The sequence below is a fragment of the Neolamprologus multifasciatus genome, chromosome 20, assembly GCF_963576455.1.
Source record: "Neolamprologus multifasciatus chromosome 20, fNeoMul1.2, whole genome shotgun sequence".
NCBI classification, from domain to species: Eukaryota; Metazoa; Chordata; class Actinopteri; order Cichliformes; family Cichlidae; genus Neolamprologus; species Neolamprologus multifasciatus.
Genome location: NC_140458.1, coordinates 30,496,562 through 30,520,976, shown reverse-complemented (window position 1 = coordinate 30,520,976; position 24,415 = coordinate 30,496,562). Strand labels below are relative to the sequence as shown.

General features: G+C 41.0%; 1 protein-coding gene across 3 annotated transcripts in view; it reads right to left on the bottom strand.

Annotated features, from left to right (window-relative positions):
- Positions 1-4: 4 nt before the first annotated feature.
- The window catches only part of phactr3a (phosphatase and actin regulator 3a), a 32,973-nt gene continuing 8,562 nt past the window's right edge, over positions 5-24,415 (bottom strand). The window contains exons 2-12 of one of the 3 annotated variants that reach the window (XM_085145687.1): positions 12,960-13,121; positions 11,303-11,470; positions 10,257-10,472; positions 7,342-7,570; positions 6,845-7,095; positions 6,029-6,182; positions 2,013-2,068; positions 1,756-1,817; positions 1,513-1,653; positions 1,112-1,188; positions 5-660 (exon numbers count right to left, since the gene is read on the bottom strand). In XM_085145687.1, coding sequence (XP_085001813.1) covers positions 645-660; positions 1,112-1,188; positions 1,513-1,653; positions 1,756-1,817; positions 2,013-2,068; positions 6,029-6,182; positions 6,845-7,095; positions 7,342-7,570; positions 10,257-10,472; positions 11,303-11,470; positions 12,960-13,121 — 1,532 coding nt within the window. In that variant the 3' untranslated portion in view covers positions 5-644. Of the gene's footprint in view, positions 661-1,111; positions 1,189-1,512; positions 1,654-1,755; positions 1,818-2,012; positions 2,069-6,028; positions 6,183-6,844; positions 7,096-7,341; positions 7,571-10,256; positions 10,473-11,302; positions 11,471-12,959; positions 13,125-24,415 lie in introns of all 3 variants that reach the window. The other 2 variants (XM_085145686.1, XM_085145685.1) reach the window with 2 other exon arrangements.

Below are 24,415 nucleotides of genomic sequence, written 5' to 3'. Positions count from 1 at the left end.
ACAGTTTAAAAAAAAGGCCTTGTATTTTGAAGACAAGTAAGTGCTTACAAAGGTATTTCTCTTTTCAGTGAAGACGTCGACGGTCCCATTCTGATTGACATACTGTATGTACAGTTAATATCAAATTCAACCCCCAATGCCACCTCCCCCACGCTGCACAGTCTTTACACAGTCTTGACACATTATTCATCAGTTAAGAAAAGGTGAAGCTGGTCACATGCACAACTTCTTCCCACTACACAGATTCACACAATCTTGTCAGGAGTCCATGAATTAGTACAAAAAAAAGAAAAAAAAACCAATGACTGAATGACAAGATTGTTTTGTTTTTGTTTTTTTTAATACTCTGCTCTTGTCCTGAGAGTCAGAGGCTCCACCAAAGTCTCTTCCACCTGCCAGTTTCCACGTTTGGCACTCAGCAGTCTCCGGGACACGCCAGTGCTAACATTACCATCATCATCTCTCCCATACCCGTGACTTCATACTGATAATATGATGGTCAAGGGTGGCGGAAGATTCTTAAAAAAAGGCGCGCCGAAGACAGAAAGGCTCCGGGCTCTTTGAACTGTCGCCACTGAGCAGCTTCTAGCAGCTTCAGGAAATGTCAAAGCTCAGCATTTCTTCACAGAAGAAACTCCACACTTTCACGGTCGGTGGAACCTGGAGAGACAAACACAGAAAGAAAGGGAATAGAAATAAATGGTGAGAGCCAGAGGGTGCATTTGTTACCAGATGCCCTTCTGTTATTGCAGCCATTAATCAGTTCTGTGGCTCTATTTTTAGCACAGCCGTTTACAGTGCTGAGAAGCCAGGCACGTACACTCCTACCCTCCCTCTAGGTCACTGTTACAACTCACGAGGTCTCGTGCTTTTAAACATGATTAAGCCGAGGACACGGTGGCCTTTCATCATGCTTTGCTGCCTGGTAGTGAGCACTCTCTGGAGGACATCCTCCCCCTCCCCATTATAGCACTCCCATCTATCTTTAGCTCCTGCATGCACCTCTGTATGCTCAAGGAGAGCTAAATTTAGACTGCTGCAGCTTAGAATAGAGCATCAACCCATGCATGCATGTTCTTCCAAACACAGGCAGGCGTTTCCAAATGCTGACCTCGTTAGATGTTTGCTTGAGGCATGCACTTCCATCTCGGTGCTCTTAAACTCGTTCAGCTCTTTCCGGATTGCAGCCTGTTGGGAAGAGGAAAAAAATTGCATCAGTGCATCAAGCAGCAAAGCAACAACAGGAAGAAGGAAATATATATATATTTATGTATAAAATCAGGCTAAAAAGTTTAAAGAGGACGGGATTTTGTGAGATAAGCTGATAACAGCAACTTGCAATGCTGGATAGCCTGAGTAATAGGTCAATGGGGAATTTGGGAAAAGATGTTGGGTATTTGTTTAATCCGACTGACTTAAATAGTGAAATTGATTTTGGCGATAAGTCCTGAGTGAGTGGTGGCAATAAGACATAGAGATCAACGTGATGTGACTGCACTATCCAATACATACCTTGTCTGCTGCGGACAGACGAGTCCAGGGCTTGTCTGCTCTCCTGTCGTAGTCCTGAGCTTTAGCTACCTCCACATAGTCACTGAAGCGGATGAGGATCTTTCTGTCCCGCAGTTCATCTACCGTCGGCCGCTGGTTGAGCTGGAGGAGACAAGAAGGTGCCAAACATTTGTCACCGTCTGTTGTTTACGTTGAAGTAACCAGAGCATCAGAACAGTGTATTTAATAGAAACGGAGTCTCACCTTTCTGTTTAGCCGCTGTTTGATCTCCCTCCTCTCCTCCTGTTCTGTCTGGTCGTTTCTCTCTAAGAAAGTAAAAACAGCTCCTTTAAAAATTCATAATTAATTTTTTTTTTAAAAATGAAGAAAAAAGTGTATTCATGCGTTGTTTACTGCGCTGATTAGTGCACGCGCTTGATGTATTAAATACGGCATGCCTCTGTGAGATACTTCGCTGTGAGTGAAATATTCGGAAGTAGTTTTGCGGTGTTTGAACTCACGTTTCAAAATGTTCCGACTCTCCAGCTCCTCCACATTCGGTCTCTGGCTCAGCCTCCTGCGGAGAAACACCAAAACCACGTTTTGAACCATCGTATCTTCAGATAACCTGTCCGGTCCTCTTTAAACGGGCTGCAGCTTCTTCGCTGTGCGCGTTCTCGAGAGGAATCCCCTATGTTTCCATCTCGCATCCAAACCGCGGCTGTGAGACTTCAGCGGAGGCGCTCCCCACATCTGGAACAATCAGCGAAGCTAATTCTCCTTTTTTGTTGTTGTTATTATTATTTTGAGAAGTCTGCTAATTATTTCTCGGGTGCTGTGTGCTGCATTTCAGATGCGATAGTATCTGCTGCACAACGCCGCAGCAGTGAAGGCTCTCCTCTCTACTACTCGCTACACGCGCTTTTCAACTGGGTCGTGATGAGCTGCTGGGGCGCGACTCCCCCCAGTCTCCCTGGTTACTGCATGCCGAATTAAGGGAGGCGGGGCATAGCGGGCTCCCGCTAAAGGCATCCCCAGCCTCCTCCTGATGTGCGCTGGACTACTGCCACAGTCATCTCTCACCCTCTTTGTTGCACCAGTTAAAATCAGTTTTTCCAATTTTGTTTTTGTTTTTTAAATCAGGAAATATTGTTATAAGAAACAGAATTTACTTTGTGATATAATACAATCTCTCAGTGGTTGTGCTCAAATGACTGAATTTAGGCTCCCACATGCTGACCCATCACCATCAAAGAGCCCAAAAGGTCTTCAAAGTTCAATATTTTTTGCTGCTGCTGACATTTATTATTTATACAAAGGGTTCAGCTTCAGACAGCGTGCGGCACACATCACAGTGCACCTCTACAGGTGGAAAGGACAGAGAGGTTAGAGCACAGCAGGGCTGTCTTTATACTTTTGACCAAACCAATATTTGGACTCTTTATAGTTCTTGTTCTGTCACGGATCAAAGTTAAGTCACATAGAACGAGCTGAAGGAGGTTTTGTGTTTATCGCTGGGTAGACGGGCACGTAGCAGCCAATTAAATTGTTGTATTCTAAAAGTCTGTTAATACAACAGAAAACCACATCTGTGAGAGAGCTGTTTTCACCATCCATGCACAAACTATCCAGGTCTCTGTTGCACTGTGTGATGAGCATTAAGCGCAAACTCATTTTCTTTACATGCCTTTTAATTAAGGGACACAAAACTGGCAGAAAAAAAAGATAGCGGAAAACTCTGGTGTGTGATTTTTTTTTTTTTTTCAGATGCTCTCAAATGCTGTGTTTTTACTCAACGCTGCATAGGATAATGAGTACATCCAAGCAACAAGTCTTTGTTAATTAACATGTGTGACCAGACACGGCACGTGGAGTCGCATTAGGAATTATTCAATAGCTTGGCTCCCTTGGTGAGGTCTCCTCTGAGACGTGTGATTAGAAATGGAATAAAAAGCAGAAGGGTGTCTGATTACAGCATTTTGTTCCATCAGAATATGAGGATCCCATCGTTATAAACATACACATGCACACATATGTATTTATTAAGCCTTACTTCATTTTTTTATATAAATTTGTGTGGATGCCACTATCTTAAAACCTCATTGGGGGGAAACAGCCCAACGTGCTGCTTTTCTTTGCCTCACGACTCTTCGATAAACAAAGACAAAGTGTTCCCACAGCTCCGAGGATATTACATTTTAAACACATGGAACAGGAATATCGCTTCCAATGCCCTAGTGGGCACAATATTATTGACCTGGTCGCCTTGTTGCTTAGCAACGATACTTGGTATCCTTAAGACAATACAGTCTTCCTGCACAAATTCTCTCTTCTGCCTAGTAACACAGGGGAGGGGATTTCACTACTCCAGAAAGAGCCCTATGCGCTTTATGCAGAAGCTGTGGCTATTTTTAGAAACAGCCCCTTGACTCTATTTTTTTGGTCTTTGTGGGTGAGTTGAATAAATAACACATTACTGTCAAGATTGGATGCTATTTTGGTGGGCAAATGAGATTTCCTTGTGAGATGTATGAATCACAAAAGCTACGTTACCCCTCTGCTCTCAAGTGAGGAGATTTTATATTTTGGGGAACCCTGAATATCCACGGATGAGGTAACACTCTGACTCATAACTGTAACGCTGCATCACCCACCGCTTTCTGAACGAGAACAAGTAAGATGTTTAAAAGGGATCCCCCAGAATACTGCAATGACGCATAAACGCCCATCGGTTTAGGGATCTCCATTAGACACTTGAGTTGAGATGTTCGCAGAAAAATGAGTTAAAATAGAAAACCTAACTATGCCTGCCGGGGGAGGAATACAAAAAAAATCAAAACAATAGAAACGCCCATGTGTGGTTGACGGAGGCGCTCGATCTTTTGTTTCAGCTGCCAACTGCATTGGCGAAATTGGCCGTTCCAAGCTTCCTTCATGTTTCAAGTACAGTAGCAAACCCCCCACCCCCTCCTGCTATTATTTCTGCTGCTATAACTCCCCGACATTTATGGAGAGGAGGGAGCGCATGGGGAGATGCATTATTGAACAGTGTCAGGAGCTAAGATTGGAAACAGCACAGTATGCCTGCAGCACAAGTGCCAGGTGGTGCGATTCTAAAGATAGAAAGGTCATCTATCACTGACAAGATGGATGATCATTCAGCATGAGTACAGAGAGGTCGATTTTTTTTCTCTGCCGCTTAACTCATATGAATTGTATTGAACCCAGATCATTCTACAAACCTGGGCAGTGCAGAGGTTCACCCAAATAAGACTGCTTTGGGTATCCCCACTGATGCTCCTTTGATTTATGGCTGTCTAAATTCTTTACAAAATGAAATCAAGAAGGAGTAGTTCAGCAAAAGCCAGTGCTCTGTATATAAGTCTTTATCTAACAACTGCTGTGCTACAAGTGGAACTTCTCCGTCTTGAAATATAGACCCTGAAGCGCTTATGTAAGCTACAGCCACGCTCCATCCTCACCTTTGCATAGAGTGTTTTTGCTCAAGAATGCTTTAAACCTGTTTTCCTCTCCCCCAAATAATAATATATTTTCCTCCAGTAAATCTAAGAAAATGAGGAGGCGGGAGTATTATTAGTTCTCCCGCAGACAGACTGTAGATCTTGTTCTTTAGAAAGTGTGGGTGGCACTCTGCACTTGGCTGGGAGTTATTGCACAGTGGGTTATGCAACACTGTGCCGTGCCCCTGTTTGATACGCCTGCGTTAAAGAGCCCCAGTCTTGTGACACAAGACCTCCGCTGTTAGTCTTTGAACATCAAGTTTCTCACTTACATTAGAAAAGAAAAGAAAGAAAAAAAAAACAGTTGTTCTGTTAATGTCCTGGCAGCGCTTTTGTACAGAGACATTTCCTGGAAGCACTGTCTGTCTGTACCCGTTGTATTCCGGAAAGCTGAAGAGTGGCAAGTTTTTAAAGGCATCTAAGAATTTCTGGTTCTTGAGATTTTTTTATTCTGCGGAATAAATTAAATTGTTTTATTCAGTTTGGCCTTGTTTGAATAGATGTACTATTACCACAATGGGTAACTTCGAAGTCTTGAAACTAAGAACATAACAAAACATTCCAAAACTAAGAACTGACCTTTACACATAAGCAATCTGAGCAGATTGTGCAAGATAAATCAAGTCTGTGCAAAAGACTCGGATAATCCAGTTAGAGCCAATGTTTATCTCACACCTCCACCTACTCTTAGCTGTTGAGTAACCGAGTCAATTAAAAATATACGTTTACCCTGGAAAGACACTGCCCAGATGTTTTTTGGGCTTACAGTGCATTACATTACATACATAATTCGTTACATAATGAATTACATGGAGACTGCACGACACTAATATGGAACCATGGCTTTAAAACCCCCAGCAAAGTTGGTGTTACTGAGTTAAAAGATACCTTCACAAGGCAACATACATAACCTAAACTGCTTTTTCTAAAATGACCAAGGTTTTGTTGCAGGTATTATGACAAATTAATCACTAATACTCCACATACAGCAGTCAAAAGAATATTTCATAGCTTACTTGGCGAGTTTCATCTCAATCTGCTGGCGAATTTCCTGGCGCTCCTGATCACTCCTCGCTGGGAAGATATTCCTGTCTTCCAGCTCTTGCTTGCTGGGCCTGTTTCGTAGTTTGAAAGCCAGCAACTCCTTCCTTAGCCTGCGAGGAAGTGTGCCTACAACCACGCATGCAAGCATTAAAACACAGAGCGCTGTCACTTATTTTTAAACTTTGGAGAACTTTGTAAGGGATTTCTTCCTATTCATATCCTAACAATGGCTGCCAGTGGCTACTTTATCTCATCCAAACCTCCACACTAACAGATAATTGTTTACAGTGGCGTTTGGAAATATTTGGGCAGAAACTTGTTGGGTGTTTTGCTGTGTAGTATAAGACAGTGGATGACACGTGGTAAAGTTCATACTTGAAAATGAAGTGTTCAGGTATTTCTTATCACCAATAACCAAGCCCTCATGACTCCTTATCATGCACAACATGTGAATAAGAACAAGTGGAACAGGACAGTGTGGATTAGAAAAAAATGAGAAATGAATTCAAACTTGTGCACCTAATTCTTCTTTTTAAAGCGATTAAAGATGTAAACTGTACAATCACTCCACTCTAGAAAAGAACAATTAAATGAAATCGTTAAAAGCCTGAAATGAGCAGAACATTTGTGCCCATAATGAGTGTAAGCTTACTTGAAAATCCTAAAATTGATGCAAATGCAAGACTTTCATCCCGTTGAGTGTAAATGTTTCATTTGGAAAACAAGTGCACCCTGTTCAAAACCAGAACATGCAAACTCTGCATGCACTTTTACATTGGCCAACCCACCAGAGATAACAGACTCGTTCCAGCCGTCCAAGTCGGTGGGGAGGCCTGAGGTGTTGGAGAAGCACTGGTCCAGCCGCACATTCTCCTTGTTCTCCTCTGCCTCCTTCTTGGGCCAGTCAGACCCTCCAAACCCCACACAACTTCCCCCCAGAGACGATGTGTGTTGGTTGTCCGAGCTGCAGGAGCGAGAGAGCCGTCCGTCGGAGCACCACATCCGTGGGGGTGAGCCCTGCTCACACCCATCGTGGACACTGAGGAACATGGTGCGGATGTGGACAGTGGATTTAAAAGCAACATTTTATTTGAGGAAATTATAGGCCATTATAATTTACAAAATACTATCACAGTATATTAGACATAGACTATATTACGATGAAGTCATAAATTGACGTAGTAGAATAGTGATAAACCAACAAAAGAGCTCTGTAGCAGTCCAGTGGCAATCGTAAAAGGAAAAATCACATGTAAACAGCTGTATGGGTTCACTTCAGACTCACCTCTCCTGTCTGTTCTTAGAAGCGAAAGCTCTTTGCAGTTCCTCCATTATGCAGCTAGGGGGCATGGGAGGGTGTATCATATTGCCTATATGTGGGGACCCTGAGGGGTTGGCCAGAGGCCCTCTTAGTGGCAGGGTCATTGAGGCCAGACTTTCTGTGGCCCTGGGTAGAGGCTCCTTGGGGAGGTAGCAATTGGGCAGATGAATAGGGAGTGATAGAGGACCTGAATCTGACAAATGAAGATGAGCAGGTTAATTAATGTCTTCTTGTCTATCTTTAGCATATTATTTTATTTCTTTATTATTTGTTTATTTCTTGACATCTGCTAAATATGACAAGAGAATGGCGTGTGTGAAGGAAATGAGGTTTTTGCAAGGATTTCGTGCAAAGAAATGAGATTGATATTTGTGCTCTGCAGTTTTTATTGAACCACACAGTGATGTGAAAAAGAAAGTACACTCTCTTTCAGTGCTAAGGTTTAATTTATCAGGACATAATAAAAAACATTCATATGGTCCTTAGCAGGCAGGTATAGTGTGTTATTATTCATTTACCAAAAGCTGCACAATACATGCATAAATCCAGAAGCAGTGTGTGGAAAACACTTTTACTGATTAATATAAGTAGCAGCTAGGTTTTGCTAGTCACATGCATTTGATTAACTGACCATCAGTAAATGTGAGCACCTCTCTTGTATGGAATTATACTTTATGACAAAAGTATAAGTTTGAATTCAGGTGAGCATCAGAAAAAAACTAAGATTTCAATAGAGAAAAAATGCCTTTTTTATTTGTTTGATATGCTTACTTGACATCATCTTTTATATTTGACATTAATATACATGTGAAACTAATATACTGCCAAAGATTAAAGCACTGGTAAGACTGGATTTTTTTTAAACAAATGACTGAGGTAATATAGGGTCTTGATGTCTATGACTAGTTAGCTGTTTCACTAAAGAGACATATTTCTTCAAAATCTCTAAATAGTTTTTAAAACCGAAAGAAGTAATGTAATCCGATATTTCAAAGAAACGAAAGACAACATATAGAGAAATGTTCAAATTTGTGTTTAAATGATCTGATGAACCTTCAGATTTTTACTTTGTGAAGGGGCTTGACCCCTTGGCACATCACTACTGAACAATTTCTGCCTAAGTACATTCGCAGAGGAGTTCGTCTCCATCATCTCCACCTTGACCACCTAAAACAGCAAAATCCTACTTATACACTTCAATACGCCTTACTACTTCATTTAAAGATCTAGGACTATTACTTTTAATGCAGTATTTTAAAACTGTGGTACTGGTACTTTTACTTAAGGAAAGGAAACAGTTCCTCCACCACTGAGTGTTGATGGTGGAGGAAACACTGTCAAGCACATCTTCCAAAAATAGTCCATTGGTGTTTAATTGCATTGCACTGTGTTGACTCTAAAGGGTACATTGACATCACATTTACACTTATTAAAAATAAATGTCTTTGCTTGTTATCTTGCTTCAATTGTATTTACCAGCATACAGTTCAGATAGAGATATGCTTTATACAGCTCTTACAGTGCTGCAAAAAAGTATTTGCACCCTTTCTGATTTCCTAATTTTCTGGATAGTTGTTGCACTTGAATGTTTCAGATCACCAAACAATTTTTATATTTTAATATTAGACAAAAATAACTTAAGTAAATACTAAAAATATGAGCCATACCCTGACCTGCTGAATCGAGAAATCACTTATATAGAACATGTCTGACAAAGTGAGGTTGGCTAAAAGACTTCAAAAAGCAACCCATCATGCTGTGATCTGGAAACAGATGAGAAAGTCACTGACATCCATCAGACTGAAAAGGGTTACAATGTCATTTCTAAGGCTTTGGGATTCCACTGAGAGGCACGATCCACAAATGGAGAAAACCTGGAACAGTGGAGAACCTTCCCAGGAGTGATTAGCCTACCAAAATTACTTCAAAAGCCCATCGACAACTTGTGCGGAAGGTCACAAAACAACCCACAACAACATCTGAAGCCCTGCAGGCCTCACTTGCCTCAGTTAATGTCAGTATTCATGATTCAACAATAAGAAAATAGGCAAAACTGGCAGAAGTGTGCTGAGGAGAAAACCAGTGCTGCCCAAAAAGAACACAAAGGCTCATCTCACATTTGCTGAAAACATCTCAATGATCCCCCGGGACTTTTGGGAAAATATTCTCTGGACTGATGAGACAAAAGCTGAACTTTTTGAATTATTTTTTCAGTAAAATCTGGTGTGAACCTAAGACAGCATTTCATAGAAAGAACATCATAACAGCATTCAAACATGGTGGTGGTAGAGTGATGGTCTGGGGCGGCTTTGCTGCTTCAGGACTTGGATGACTCGTTCTAATGGATGGAACCATGAACTCTGTTCTGTACAGGAAATCCTGAAGGAGAATATCCAGCCATTGGTTCATGCCCTGAGGCTAAAACACTTTGGGCTATGCAGCAGGACAATGACCTGAAACACACCAGTGTACCTCTGGATGGCTCAAAAAACGCTGACCTAGTCAAAGTCCAGATTTAAATCAGATTGAGATGCTTTGGCATGACCTTTAACAAGCCACTCAAAAACCCTCCAACGTGGCTAAATGCTCCACTCCACCGTGAGAGACTAGTAGCTGTCACAAATGCTCGATTGCTGCAGTTCTTGCAACAAAGGTTGTTTAGGGGGCAATTACGTTTTCACACAGGCTGGATCGCCTTTCTCCCTTAATAAATTAAATTATCCTTTAAAAACTGCATTTTGTATTTACTCAGGGTATATTTGTCTAATATTAAAATGTATTTGATCATCTAAAACAAATTCTGAAATCAAGAAGAGGGTAAATATGTTTTCACGCCACTACATGTGGATGAAAATGACAGTTATTTACTCAGCACTCACCATCTCCAGTACTCAGCTGGGGCAAAAGTTTTGGAGGTACTTGTGGTGGGGAAGTTCCTGGAGGAATCTCTTCCTCTGATCTCTCTTCCATCTGTTCTCCCATGTCTTGCAGTCCCTCAGGTAAATCCCCTGCAGGGTGCACCTCCTCATCTCCCTCCTCCTCCGGTAGTCGCACATTTTCCTCCACCCGATCACAGTCTTGGAGAGGGGCGGCTACTGAAGAACATTAAAGAGAGAGGAAAAAAGGCATTTATTCAAAGAGTCTCAATCAAAGAGTTTCACAGGAAATAATCAATAAAATGTCATTTTGATTGATTCCAAAACCTGGAAACAGCTCATTTATGGACTTTTGTTACAGAGTGATCATACTTAATATGTCTGGAGAAACTATGCAAACTCTCATTTACTTTGGCTAAATACAAAGTAAATGAAAATTCCTCAGTTTCAGCCTGATTAAAAAACTTAACACTTAAAATCTGCCAAAGCCTCTCTTTAAAAAATTAACAAAATGTGCTTATTTGCTGCACCAGTTCCAAACACATCCAAGCATTCACAAATTTCTTAGTTTTGTAATTATTCCAGCCCTGTGTAGGCTGAGCACGAAGATTAAAATCCCTTTGCCTTTGTTGCCCTCTACTGGTACAAAGTGCCGAAAACGGGTTCATAAACAAGCATCTCAGTTTCATTTGAGAAAGCCAGCACAGTGGATTACACTTGCATTGCAAAATGTTTACATCCAACTCAAGGCTTTCCTTATGATATCTTGCAATACATAAACCAATAATTTAATTCTAAAGTCAACATACATTTGTGAGCTTTTGCAAGAAAGTAACAAAATAAAGTTCCTCTCTTCCTTTCGTTTTCCCCTCCAGACAGCATTTTATCAAATTGCAGCAACATTATACCATATTGATCTTTTGATGCTGGGTTAAAGACATCCAGCCACATCCACTTCACAAATCCATTCCCCCCCTCATCTGTTGCTTTTGCAGTTCCATAATATCCATTGATTAGTTTACATTGAGTACAGCAGGAGATTGTCCTACCTGAAGGGGGATGCTCCTCCTCGGGACCAAGGTATTCCACACTGCTTACTGTGAGGTTTGGATTCAATGGTCCCCCAAATCCTCCAAGTAAGACCGCACCATCCGAGCAGCAGCCTTGGGTGGGGGAGTTTGGGTCGTGGCATAGAAGGCCACTCGATAATGCTACATCTGTGAATGGAGAATGAAACTGAATGCAGTTCATTTGTTGGTGAGAGTAGTTCACCCATAAGAATACACACACATGATATAAAGCTAGATAGAATTCGTTTTTAAGTTCTTCCAAATTAGCTTTGAATTTATAGAATAACCAGTCAGATTGCAGCTCTTAACTGGACATGGTGTCCAGATAAGAACAGTTAGAGAGCAGTTATCAGCAGGATGGGCTGAAAAACACTGCTGCACACCTCTGATGTGACCAACTGTGATTTCCCTAAATGACATTCACTCTTTCCGTCACCTTCATTCAACATCAGTCTCCATTACAGCAAGGCCATCACATTTAGTCTTGTCTTCAGCAAATATTATGCTGCTTTTAAAAGTAGACACACAAGGTGACTCGGGATAAATCAATATTAAGGTCCGTATACTTTGAGTGGATCTTAACATTATGATCGCATCTAAAAAAAATAAAATAAAAAATGAATAGAAAAATAAACATTAAATGCATTTTTGCAGCAGCAGCAATCTGATATCGTAGCCATTACATTTTAGCCTCAAAATTTGAAGATGGTTGTCATGCAGCTATTAATTTGCCCTATACAGATTTTGCTCACTCTGCTTATATTTTAAAACAAAATACAATGTTTATAATTAACTTTTTTTTTAAGGAAAAGTTTAAAATTGTTAATTAAAATTAAAAGTGGGTATCAATTTTTTTTTAAATTTAGAAATATTAAATCAAAATATAGCAAATATTAATTATTGTTTAATAAATTAAATTTGATACATTTTGTATTTAGCTTTTGGGATTGGTGTAAGGCTGGGATGTCTACATGACTGTAAGTGATTTGCTTTCATAAAGTGTTTTTAATTGTAATGTCTGCCCTGAACTTTTAACTAGCTGCTGAAAAATTCTTGTCCGTATTATTAAAAAGAGACTTGAACAAATATCGAGAGTAATAAAAACTAAACTAAAATGAACGATTTTAAAAGATAGAAACTATAACTCTACTAACAAATCAATATATTCAATTATGAAAAAGTTTAAAATCCTTCCTCTTGTACAGCAGGCAAAATATTCCAGCCAGATGGCTACAAGTCTTTGGGGACTCTGGTAATATGTTTTCTAATAACAACACCTGATGTTTACCACTGTGACTAACTGAAATGTAAAACTTAAAAAATGGGATGTAAAAAACAGGAGATTATTGATGTGAAACACTGAAACATAGTTTAAAACATTCAACTTTGATATGTGATGCAATGCAAGAAAAAATATTCTAATTGACATTATGTCACACCTACAGCTTTGCTCTTATAACAATCATCTGATTCAGTGAGAGTAAGATTAAAAGACATGTATCAGGTCTTTCCTTAGTATAAACCATGTTGTGCTTCTCATCTATGTGGCTTAAATAAAAAAATAAAAAATTATAAATTTTTTGCAGGTTTCACCGTGTATGAAACCTGGAAATACAAACACATGTTCTCATCTTACCTGTGGAACTCTGCTTGAGCTTCTCGTTTTTCTTTTTCCTCCACTTCCAGGGCTTGAAGATGCGCCCCAGGGTGGCCAGCTTGCTGTTACGTCGGATTGGCGGTGTGTGCACCCCAGTCACCAAGCAACCTGTCCTCAGCACCCTCTGCTGGTCCACCACATCTACTGCATGATGACAGGGGGGGTGGAGAGGTTTTACAGTAGGCGAAATGAGTTGAGGACGGAGTGGGTGGGGATTTGAAGGTGAATGAAACAGAAAAAAAGAAGGCAAAGAAAAGTCAAAGGGGAAGAGGGGTGGAGGTGAGAGATGAAACAGAGAGAGAGAGAGGGAAAGAGAGGAGCAAGGGCCCAATTAGTATGCTCACCTTAGTGAATAAACCATGATAGAGTCCAAGTGCTGTGAACAGATTGAATTAGAAAGACTAATTTGATCAAGGCACGCTCCCTGATGGCTGCTATTTCCCTGTGAATCCCCTCCCACCCAGCCGTACGTCATGCATCAAAATAAATCTCTCTCACAGTCCAAGATATGGCAAAATATGAAAGCACAGAGACACAGACAGCCTCACAAAACTACAAAAGAAGCATTTCCCCAAAGACCAACAGGTGTGCCAGTTTTGCTCTTTTCCCAACAACAACAATAGTATCAGAAGCCTTTTAAGGCAGGGCTCATCATTTTATTGTGTCAGCATTCTTATTTCTATTACACCACTCCTGTGCTTCATGTTGATATGTCACTTGTTGTATCTCACACTGCAAAATGTTCCATAATGTCCAAAATACAGCTGAGATGCAGTATATTATGTTTTTTGTTACCACCCAAAATACAGGCTTCTTTAATTACATGTAAATTTTCCATGTAATTCTATTATACAAGTACAGTGTAAAATTGTACATTTTATGAGATCTGGTCAAGTGAAATGAACTTGATTGGTGTACATTTGGTAGCACTGTTGCCTCATCTGGCCGTGGCCTTTCTGGGTGGAGTTCTCTCTAAGCACTCCAGCTTCCTCATGCAGTTAGTAGGATTGGGTCAATTGGTGTTTTTCTAAATTGACCAATAGGTGTGACTGTGAGTGTGAATGGTTTCTTTCTCTCTGTGTCAGCTCTGAGTCAGATTGGCGATCTGTCCAGGGTGTACGCCTCTCACCCTATGGTAGCTGGGATATGCTCCAGCACCCCTCGCAACCCTGATAAGGAGAAGATGAATGAGAATGGATGGATGGTGTACATTCAATTTATACCAAGCACATTTTCCTTAAGATCGTTTATCTGGATAAATAAACCTTCGATTTCATATGTTTCAGTTGCATTTTTAAAAAGTGCTTCATTTGTATTTTGTACATCAGTATTTTGTCTTGATCGTCCTATAAACACATGATACTTTAATACTATGTAGACTCTTGTCTGTTTACATTGTGTCTGAGGCTGGTGAACCATGTGCTTGTGTGTTTGTGTTGAGTTCTGCAAGCAAAACATGATACTGAATGAAACAAACAAACAAACATCTCATTTTTAAAAGAAAAAAAAAACAGTTTTAGAAACAAATTAAAACATATGGTAGCAATCGACACGGTCCATGACTGTAATGATTTATTTATTGTGGTAAATGAGTTGTCCCTATTGACTGTGGCGCTCTGCGCATCCTTCATAAAGGAAGTTTGTATTTTGAATGAACGGCGGCGGCTATGACTCATGTCTGGAAAAGTGTGGGTCTACAGATTCATGTGTGCATATTGCTGCTGGCTTGCCTGCATTTTCTTACAAAGAGAGCCAAGAAAGCAGAAATATGCTATATGTGCTACGTGTTTAAGAGCTACATGCGTCATTGTGACAAAAATGAAGCAATATCTGCCTTCGCAATGCCGGGAGCGTTGTTCAAACAATCAGCTGAGGAGGAGGCAAGGATTTGTGATAAAGGAGGTTCGGGGGGGAAGAGGGGGGATTTGGAGAGTGGCTCAGGGTGTGATGTGGAGTACAGTGATGGAGGAGGGTGGATACAGCTGACTCTGTTTCAAGCCTCTTTTTTTTTTTTGCAGCCCTTGCTTCTTTCTTGAAGCACATGGGTAGGGAGAAGAAAGTGAAAAGCAGGCCGTGGTTGGGGGAAGGAAAATAGAAGAGGAGAGGCAAAATAATGAGAATAAGAAGCAAGAGAAGACCAATAAAAAAAAGAAAAAGAAGAGAAGGAGGTTAGAAAAACAGTAAAAGAACAGATTTAAAAACTGAACACTGACAGAACAGGGGTCGTAAAAAGGCAATGGTGAGGGACATATGAAAGAAGCAAATTTCTAGTTTGGCATCTTGCCCCTAAAAGTTCCTGGAAACAGGTCAGTTGACCATCCATCTCAGCATATCATCATCACCACTGTCACACATGCAGCGTTGCAAATGTGGTGCCGCACGCAAAATCCAGGTCAAGCTGGAAGGAAACGCACCCAGTCGCTCAGAGAGAGAGAAAAAAAAAGCTTAAGAGAAGGAGAGGGGGAGTAGGAGGGGTATGTCTGCGTTAGGGGGAGAGTGTGTGTGTGTTTGAGGAGAGAGAAGAGAAGGGGAGAGGAGGTGGGGTCAGGCCCGCTGCTGTTGCTATGGCGACCACATCCAGATGCTGCCGCAGCAGTGGGTGCCGGGTGGACGGGGGAGGAGCGAGTCAGGCTGAAGCAGAGGAGAGGAGGAGAGAGAAGAGGGGAGAGGAGCCCCCTATATAGACACCGCCACATCTAAAGCCAGTGGCGGCACCCAGTGCATTGTGGGTAGATGGTGAAGCCACATGGAGGACGAGATGTGTCTGCATTTCGAAAGAGGGAAGGAGATGGAGGGGAGGAGGAGAGAGGGGTGGTGGGGGGTGGGGATTCCAGGGAGAAGAAGAGGCGAAAAGAAGAGATGGGAGGGGGGAGAGGGGGGTCTGTTGCTATACGGAAGAGCTTGCAGTAGAACCCGGCCTCGTCCAATCACAGAGCAGCTATTTATAATGCATATCAAGTAACTGTTCATTTTTCATAGAGGGGGTGGTTATTCAGGGAAAATGACAGGAGTCTGGCAAAAGCGCGAGAATTAGGTGAAAACACATGCGTGCACGTTGAGATTTCCTTTATCCGCTGAATGGGGATGCATCGAAATGTGTGTCAGATAAGCATGAATGGACGACATGCACCGTGTGGGGATGATGCGCGATTTTAATTACTATGCTAATGTAAATAGGATTTATTAAATCCATGTGTCATGCTCATGCAGGGGACCAGTCAGTCGTTTGCTCTGCGCCTGCCTGCAACTTCAACGCGAGGCTGCACACAGTGTAATTCCAATCATGTGCCGGCACCTCATAAACCTCCTGACCTTAGGAGTACAGGTAAATATAACCTACAAATGGTAGACTCTAAACAGCATCAGTGAAGTCTGAACTCAGAAATGATTTAGGAGTGGAAAAAGGAAGGCAATATGATAATGTCAATGTCACAAAGGAAACTAAAAAACAGCGCTTTAGTGTGCCACTGGGGACTACACCCCACTTAACCAGTTTGTCAGCACATTCTGGAGCAAAAGATGTCACCCACCCACCCATACACACACACACACACACACACACACACACACATCTCTATGTGTACACACACATAGAGTCCCTAGTTGAGAAGAACTAATTATTTTAAAATAGAAAGTAAAAAAATTAAAGTGCAACTATAAATAAATCCCAAACATTTAATGTTATGCTCTCACACTGATAACCACGAAGCAAAAGAGCATCAGTGAGCAATAAATACAACTCTGAAGCTTTTTGTGAGCTATTGAATGAAACTGATTCATTCTGGGTAGTAAGATAATATCAATGACATAGTTTCGGCACTGAGGTTACATGAGGCAAAGCCTTGCTTTGCTAAATACACCCGAACTGCTCACTCAGTGACACTGACACAAATCAAAATAGAAGTGCACTGCACAATTAAGGCAACAGTAACTAAGAATCAAACTGTGCCAATAATAGTTTGTGTTATTTCACTGCGTTACAGCTAAGACTGCTTATTTTACAGGCAGGTGTTTAAACCTGGAATGCCAACGCTGAAAAGGCCTTGAAGTGAGGGAGAAAATACGGTTTGTCCATCATGTTACAATTTTAAGTTACAACTCAAACAGCAAAATGTGTGTGTCTGATATTCGGGCCACAATGTTGGTCCAGACTACATCAGAATCAGAATTATTTTTACCATGTATCCATCAGAAGATAGATACACTGCGCTCATAACTGGATATACGTGGTCAACAACAATAACCAGGTCAGATGTGACATTTAAATGATGCCCATTTTTGACCCAAAGTATGTCAAGATAATATCTGTGAACCCCTTACACAACCACCACTAGCCTGAACCGTTCATACAAGAAAGATAGATCCATGCTGTCATGTTGCTGACAGTAAATGCTGACACTACCATCTGAATGTTGCAGCAGAACTCGAGGCTCATCAGACCAGGCAACAAAAGGTATCCGGTAAGGTCTTCTGCTGCTGCAGAAGACCTTACCTTGGTTGTAAGTGGTTATTTTTGTTATATTTGCCTTCCTATAACCTCAAAGCAGTCTAGCCATTCTCCTTTGACCTCCAACATCAACAAGAAATTTTCACCCCGAGAACTGCTGCTCACAAGAATCTTTTTCCTCGGTAAATCCCAGACATGGTTGTGCATGAAAATCCCAGTAGATCAGCAGCTTCTGAAACACTCAGACTAACCTGACTAGAACCAACAACATTCAAAGTCGCTTAATCAAGTTTCTTCCCCATTTCTGATTCTCAATTATAACTTAAACAGGTTGTCTTGACCATGTCTACATGCATAAATGCTCCTGCCATGTGATTGGCTGTTTAAATACTTGCACTAATGAGAAGCTAAACACGTGTGCTTAAAAAAGTGTCCTTTGAGTGTTCAATACAATGACTAAAGGCCCAATACCTGCCCCACCAAATGCTATTTTAATTAGACAAACTTGATAGTCTGCATTTTAGTATGTTGGCATGTTTATGATTGAAACATTATGACTCTCATTAGTACACTGCTCAAAATACTGTGAACATCTCAGAACCAAATCTTTAGCATTGGTTGTCACCACACAACTATAATATATGTGAGCTTCACTGGCCTTATCACATACATCAAACCTCCCCCTCGGTGTCTATCATCCCTGCAGACCATACAGAGTCTCATTGTGAACGGACAGTGTGCCCTTGAATGGAGCACCTCCTTACCACGCCAGCTAACCTCATCGCTTTACCCCCCTGGCTTTACAACTGTGCTGCCATCTGTTTGTAGCCCCTCTGCCTCAGGGGCCCGGCCACAGTCAGGGCACACAGCTATCATCTCGCAGGGAGAAAGTGAGGAGCAGAAGGGCTGAAGCAACATACAATGACCAGAGTGTGAATGAGAGGGAAAGGCTGAGACCAAGAATGGCAGCGGTCAGCTATACTGAAAGAGGAAAAAAGGAAAGAATTATGAACATGTCCAGAAGATGACTCCATTCATGCTTCCCCAGGCATGCCACAGACAGATTAAAGCCTTATTTCTTAGCTCTCTTTATTCTACGAAACATATTTTTCGTCTACATTGACCCCTGACTCAAAGGAAATGGCACAATGTGCAGATTTACAACATTAGTATCCTCCTGATTGACCTACAGCAGTACTAAATTATACATTTAGAAATGATCAAAACAACATTCTTGCTTTGCCGGTAGCTTCAACAGTGAGCACATTTTGCACCCCGACCACCACTAAGGACACAGAGGTCATGTCTTTGTTATCTTCTTCTTTTTCATTTTTCATACAATACACTTCATTAGACATGACAGAGTCATCATTTCCGTAATGAAAGCCATATCTAAGAAGCAGCATTCTCATTTTTACCAACTTATAAATTATTAGGATGTTTATGCTCTACTGATTGATCCATTTTAACCCTGATAAATATGTTCTGGCCTAAACTTTTAATTAGATAAAAGCGTGAGTCTGACGCGTATGTGGTGTACTGTAACTTGTTTGGGAATATAACTTGTGTCTGGGGAAACGGGGTATCGTGGTGCAAGGCTGCAAAGGTCAAGTCTCTAGATCATCAAAGCAATTATAGCCAAAGTGTGAAACACCAGCGTGTGGGCATCAAGCGAGCGAAATGATGTCAGTGAGTCCAGGAGCCAATAGAAAATGCCCGAGGCCCTTCTTTATTACCATATGGTAGAGCTGAGAATGGGGACTGGTGGGTGGCTTTGCTTGTAAGCCGTTGCTGCATCATCAACAAGGAACTAAGAGTTTAGTTTATTTTCACTTTCTGATGAAAGGCTGCTCCTCTGTTTTCACTGTTTCTACTTCCATCTGTTTAAAGTTACACGAGCGCTATCAGGCGCACAGATGTTAGGCACAAACGTACTGGCATTTTGGTGCTGATTGCTGTAAGGTTCCCTGTCGCGTCTGATTACCAATGAGTATATGCTAATATCTGTGTGACATTATATTATAAAAAAAACCCCTTTAAATAAAGGTGCATCCCCTCTGTGTTAGGACTACTAAGCATAAACTCTGCCATAGATTGTCTTTTCATTGTCCCACAGGAACCTTTGTCAAGTGTGAAAACAAAGACTCCTAGTGACATCATCAGGGTTATGTGGGTTCAGCTTGGAGCCTCAAAAGCGATGTGTATCAGTGATGCCTAGTTCATTTTAACAGTATCTGAGACTCTGCTGCGTAGCTGAACATTTCCAATAAAATCAGTGCACACAGGGCTGAAAACTTCACTAAAATATTGCATCACTATAACACGCTTTTGAAACTGTGTCCCATGTTCTGAGAACACAAGCAAATGACACAACATACACTGACAATCATCAAGCGTGAACATATTTGTTGTCACTGAGGAGTAAAGTTAGAGAGAATGTAGAAACTACAACCCAAAAAAACAAACCAGGCTATCTTTGACTGTGAAAACCTCCATGTATCTATCGCATCCACCCAGTGGGCTGAAAATGTCCCTGCTAAAAGTGTGTTTCCTGTTGCCCACACAACAGGGGGAGCCTCAGAAAATTTCATGCCAACCTTCACTCCAGAGAACTACCAAATAAAGGAAGAGAACCCATCCAGGCATGCTTCACATTCATATTTAAGTTTTGGGCCACGTTCCCTATACCGATCCTAAGAAACGTCACTTCAGAAAGCTGAAGTGACGTGTTCAGAAAGCTTCCCTCCAATCACGTAATGGAAGTCTTGGTTCACCCTTTGCACCTTGAGCTGCTCCTTCAGTCTACCACATTAATCTAACAAACTGGGAGATTCATATTGACTCTTTAGCTCCTTTTATATCTTCACAAGTGCTGCTTGGAAAAGACTTTCCTCTTCACAGGGTGATGATTTAATTATAAAATTAAACTTTCCCTTCCTGCTGAATGCCGCAAATTCTCAGGCAGCCTTGCATTTAGAAAGACTCGTGTTTAAAAAGGTCACAGTTTCAGTACAGAGTGCGTCTCTCAAGTGCTTTACACAAACTTGAACAATAACTTGAGTAATCGCTTACTCAATGATGTAACACTTTTCGCCACAAAAGTTTTTGCGCAGGTGTGTCAGAGGAGGCGCAGTTAGTTAGCGACTCGAGCAGCAGACACAGGCGGGTGAACTTTATTGCCATTATCTCCACAGATTTGGGCTCTGTTCATGAAAATGCAATACAAAGCATGTCGAGTGTGTCATTGAGATGGAGAGCCCAAAGTTTTTCTGTCTGCACTTGCTGTTAGCCCGTCTCCGCTGGGCTCTCATTGCTCTGCTGGGAGGAGAGCACAAGCATGAAAGACAATGGGAGGTGCACAGAGGAACAGCACAATTCACCACTGTTAGCACTGTAATTTCCAAACACGTCCCACAGCAAGGATACACCTCGCATTCGGATCCCCTCGTGTGTGTGTGTGGGATGGTTTGGGCTTAAATGGAAAGCAGAACAGGGAACCACAGTATACAATAGTGTGCCCAAAGCAGGAACTTTTCAAGGGAAGCACAAAACCGAATTAAACATAGAACACTTCCTACCATGTTATTGATGGGAAAGCAGGTTTACATCCCATGTCCTGGACTTCATAAAGGGTTTTGCAGGCAAAGGATCAACAGTAGAAAAACAGCACTTTTTTGTGACAACAGATTGTGCAGACACGAGTCAATGCGTTAACTGTCCTGTAGCTCCATTTGCCGTGGACATATGGACTACTTAAACAGGCCAGACATTAAATGCATGTTCACATTTTTCATTATTCCAAGAAATAGCCATGTCAACAATCATCTCATGCATGTTATGGAAAACTATTCAAGGGCACATTGCATTCAATAAATGCATTGCCTTTTGGTTGTGAAGAGAGAGATGAGGGTATGAAATATGCACATTAAAATAATAATTAAACAGCAACCCTATAACCTTAGCAGATTAAACCTCTACTCCTTTCTTGGTTTTTGAGAAGATTTCATGGGTTGTTTTGTTTTGCAGGCTCACCATATAGAAAGATATTTTCTAAATTTCCCATGATATAATACAAGAAGAAAAAAGCAGCATGGTTGTAGCAAAAGGTAATCAAATCTGCAGTACAGTCTGGTCGGAGAGTTGTATGGGACTGGCAGCATAGGAAAACTGTCAACAAAAGATTTTGTCCAGTTACTGAAACACATTCATTAGTGTGATCACACAAGCTTCACAGCAGTTGCTCTGTGCCACAGGGACGCTGTGGTGGTGTAAAAAAGGCATTACTGTATCTGGTAGCTAAAAAGGTGTGGGCTCAATGACGAATCTGTGTTTATTAAGAAATTGCTAGAAGCCACTCAGTTATCAATAACAGCCAAGTCACCGTACTGGTCTGGCCACAGTTCTAATAGTGGTTTTAATGGGATTGGGTTTGAGCTTTTGGCTTGCAAACTGTAGATGTATCTGATGATTACATTATGTGGAATTTGTGCCTCAAACTGCACAATGTGCTTTCCTCATTAATGTGTCGCTGCAAAAAGTATATATATAAAAATTTAAAAAGAGGAAAGAAAGAAAAACTGGTAAAAAAAAAAACATGCTGGGCTTCTTTCCCAGCAGATCAAGGGCTCAGTTGAGTCAAAGCATTTGAGATCCAGGACAGACTTATCAGCACACAGAACACGGCTCTGCTCAGTTCAGCAGCCTGCCGCAATGCAAAGACTGGCTCTGTCCGTGGTGCTGAAACTCACCCTGGTGTAATACATCAGAGTCAAGTTTGAGATCTCTCGCCATTTGTCTTTTTGCATCATACTGTTTGACAGTTTGAATTCTTAGTCTGAAAATTAGTCACCGCTATCCCGTCAAAATCACTAACACTGTAACAAAAGTAGAAAGCCTTGTTTTCAGCTGTCACTCAACAAATGATTTCCATTTTTTTCTTATTTAATCAGTTTGCCAGAATAAATGCCTGCCAGTTGACTAACCGATTAAACCTTTCTGCGTCATAGATGGAAATGACAGTTTTGTGAGAATCATCAGTCAGTAATGACAACAATTATGATCACGCATAAGCGCTAAACTATAAACTGCTCATGCTGCTTTGGGCTGCTGATATTTCCATTCATGATGACGATTGGCTAGGAAATGTGTAACCATGGGCTTTGGAAATTTCTATAAGGTAGACGTTTAAGGCGTGACGTCTACTGTCACTATCAGCTAGATTACATGTCATCATAGTTACCTCTACATTTAGATGGCTTCCCAATGCGAGGGTGCAGACCTGAGCGGCGTCTGAAGTAGTTAATTTACACACTCCATAAAGCTGTCACAGTACTGAATAGAAAATAGTAAATATGTTGGATTTTGACTGCGTGACGAGTGTCACTTATATATACGGCTTTGCTCAAAGTCACAGGGTGCAGTTTCTGAACTTCAAACCTTTTCAAAATAACCAAAACTTGAATTTACCTCAATCCCTGACAGATAACCTCAGTATAAATAAATGTGTGAAACTTTTTGTTCACTGGAACTCAAAACAGAGTATAAATGGGATCTTCTTTAGCTTTAGGCCAATTTAAAACAAATTATAAAGACTAATCATTGACTTATGAAACTTTCATTTTGTGTTTCATCTGGTATGTTTGTGTGTTTGTATTAAAGCCCATCACAGAAACGAGGTAAAGTTCAACATCGTGGTATTAAAAAGCGACAAACGGAAAAGTGAGTAACCTGTGAACCAAAGTACCAAAGTGGATAAACATACAGTCAGACTCTCTAACCTCCACTCGCTTTTTTTTATACTCACTCACTGTCTGTCTGACAGCACAATGAAATGCTTTAATTCATTTTCTTTTTATGACTGTATTCCTTCCTGTACAGTTATCTGATCTGGCTATGCATTTAATTTACCAACTCCTGAGTGGCTCTGGCAGAGAGTGTTCAATAATGCTGTACTGTAAGTGGCTATCAAACAGCCTCAAACCACTTTCCCTCCTCTCTGTGGTGGTTCAACGTCTGTCGCTTTGCCATAACATCATACCTCCATTGTGTTAGGTACACGAGCTTTACCTACTTTTAGTTTATCTTTGCACTTCCCTACTCCATCACATGTGCTTAGTTTCTTCCTGCTTTCTGTGCTTCTCTGTCACAGACAAGAGCTTTTTTGTGTTGTTGACGGGGCCCAGGACTCGCCTCTTCTCACTTCACTGATCTCAGACTGAGTCTGGCAAATTTGATAGGGAAGAAAGAAGCTGGGGATATGAGCAGGTGTGACGGGTGCAATGCATGACTTTATGTCTGCGTGTGTGTAAGAGAGAGAGGGGGCTCTGATGTGAATGCTGCCAATTCAGTGATGCTGAAACAAGCCAGACAAGACTTTACAGAACAGCTTTCTTTTTTGTGTCATCCAGTGTTGCTTAAAAGGGACACCCTAACAATTTAATCACTCACTTCCTGACATGGCTGACAACAGTGTGAGACAGACTTTAAAACAACAGATCTGACTGATGAGTAGTCCAATAGATCTTCACTTTTACCCTCCATCAGGGGTGACGCATGTCCACGTTACTACTACTGATCATTCTTCAGAGCAGAGACATTTCAAGTTCACCACATCAATCAATTATCAATCGATGAGAAAATGTAAACATTTATAAAGCCTTAAACCCGACTCTCCTCTTGTTTTGTGTCTTTAATATAAATGTTTTTAGGTTTTCAATGGCTTCTCACACTAAACAATCAACTTTTTATTTGCCATTGTGGGCAATGGGAAGCAACAATGAGAATGATTTTTAGTGTTTTGTTAAATTTTATTCATTTAAAAAAATGACTGAAAAATAGATTAAGATCAGTGATGAGAACCATTAGCCGCAGTCCTGAAGAAAGATGAAACCTAAATTACATTTTTGATGTTCGAGCTTGATAACTGAACATACTGGCAAAGAGTTTCCAGACAAGTGACTGTAACTAGATTTAATAAATTCAGTCAAAA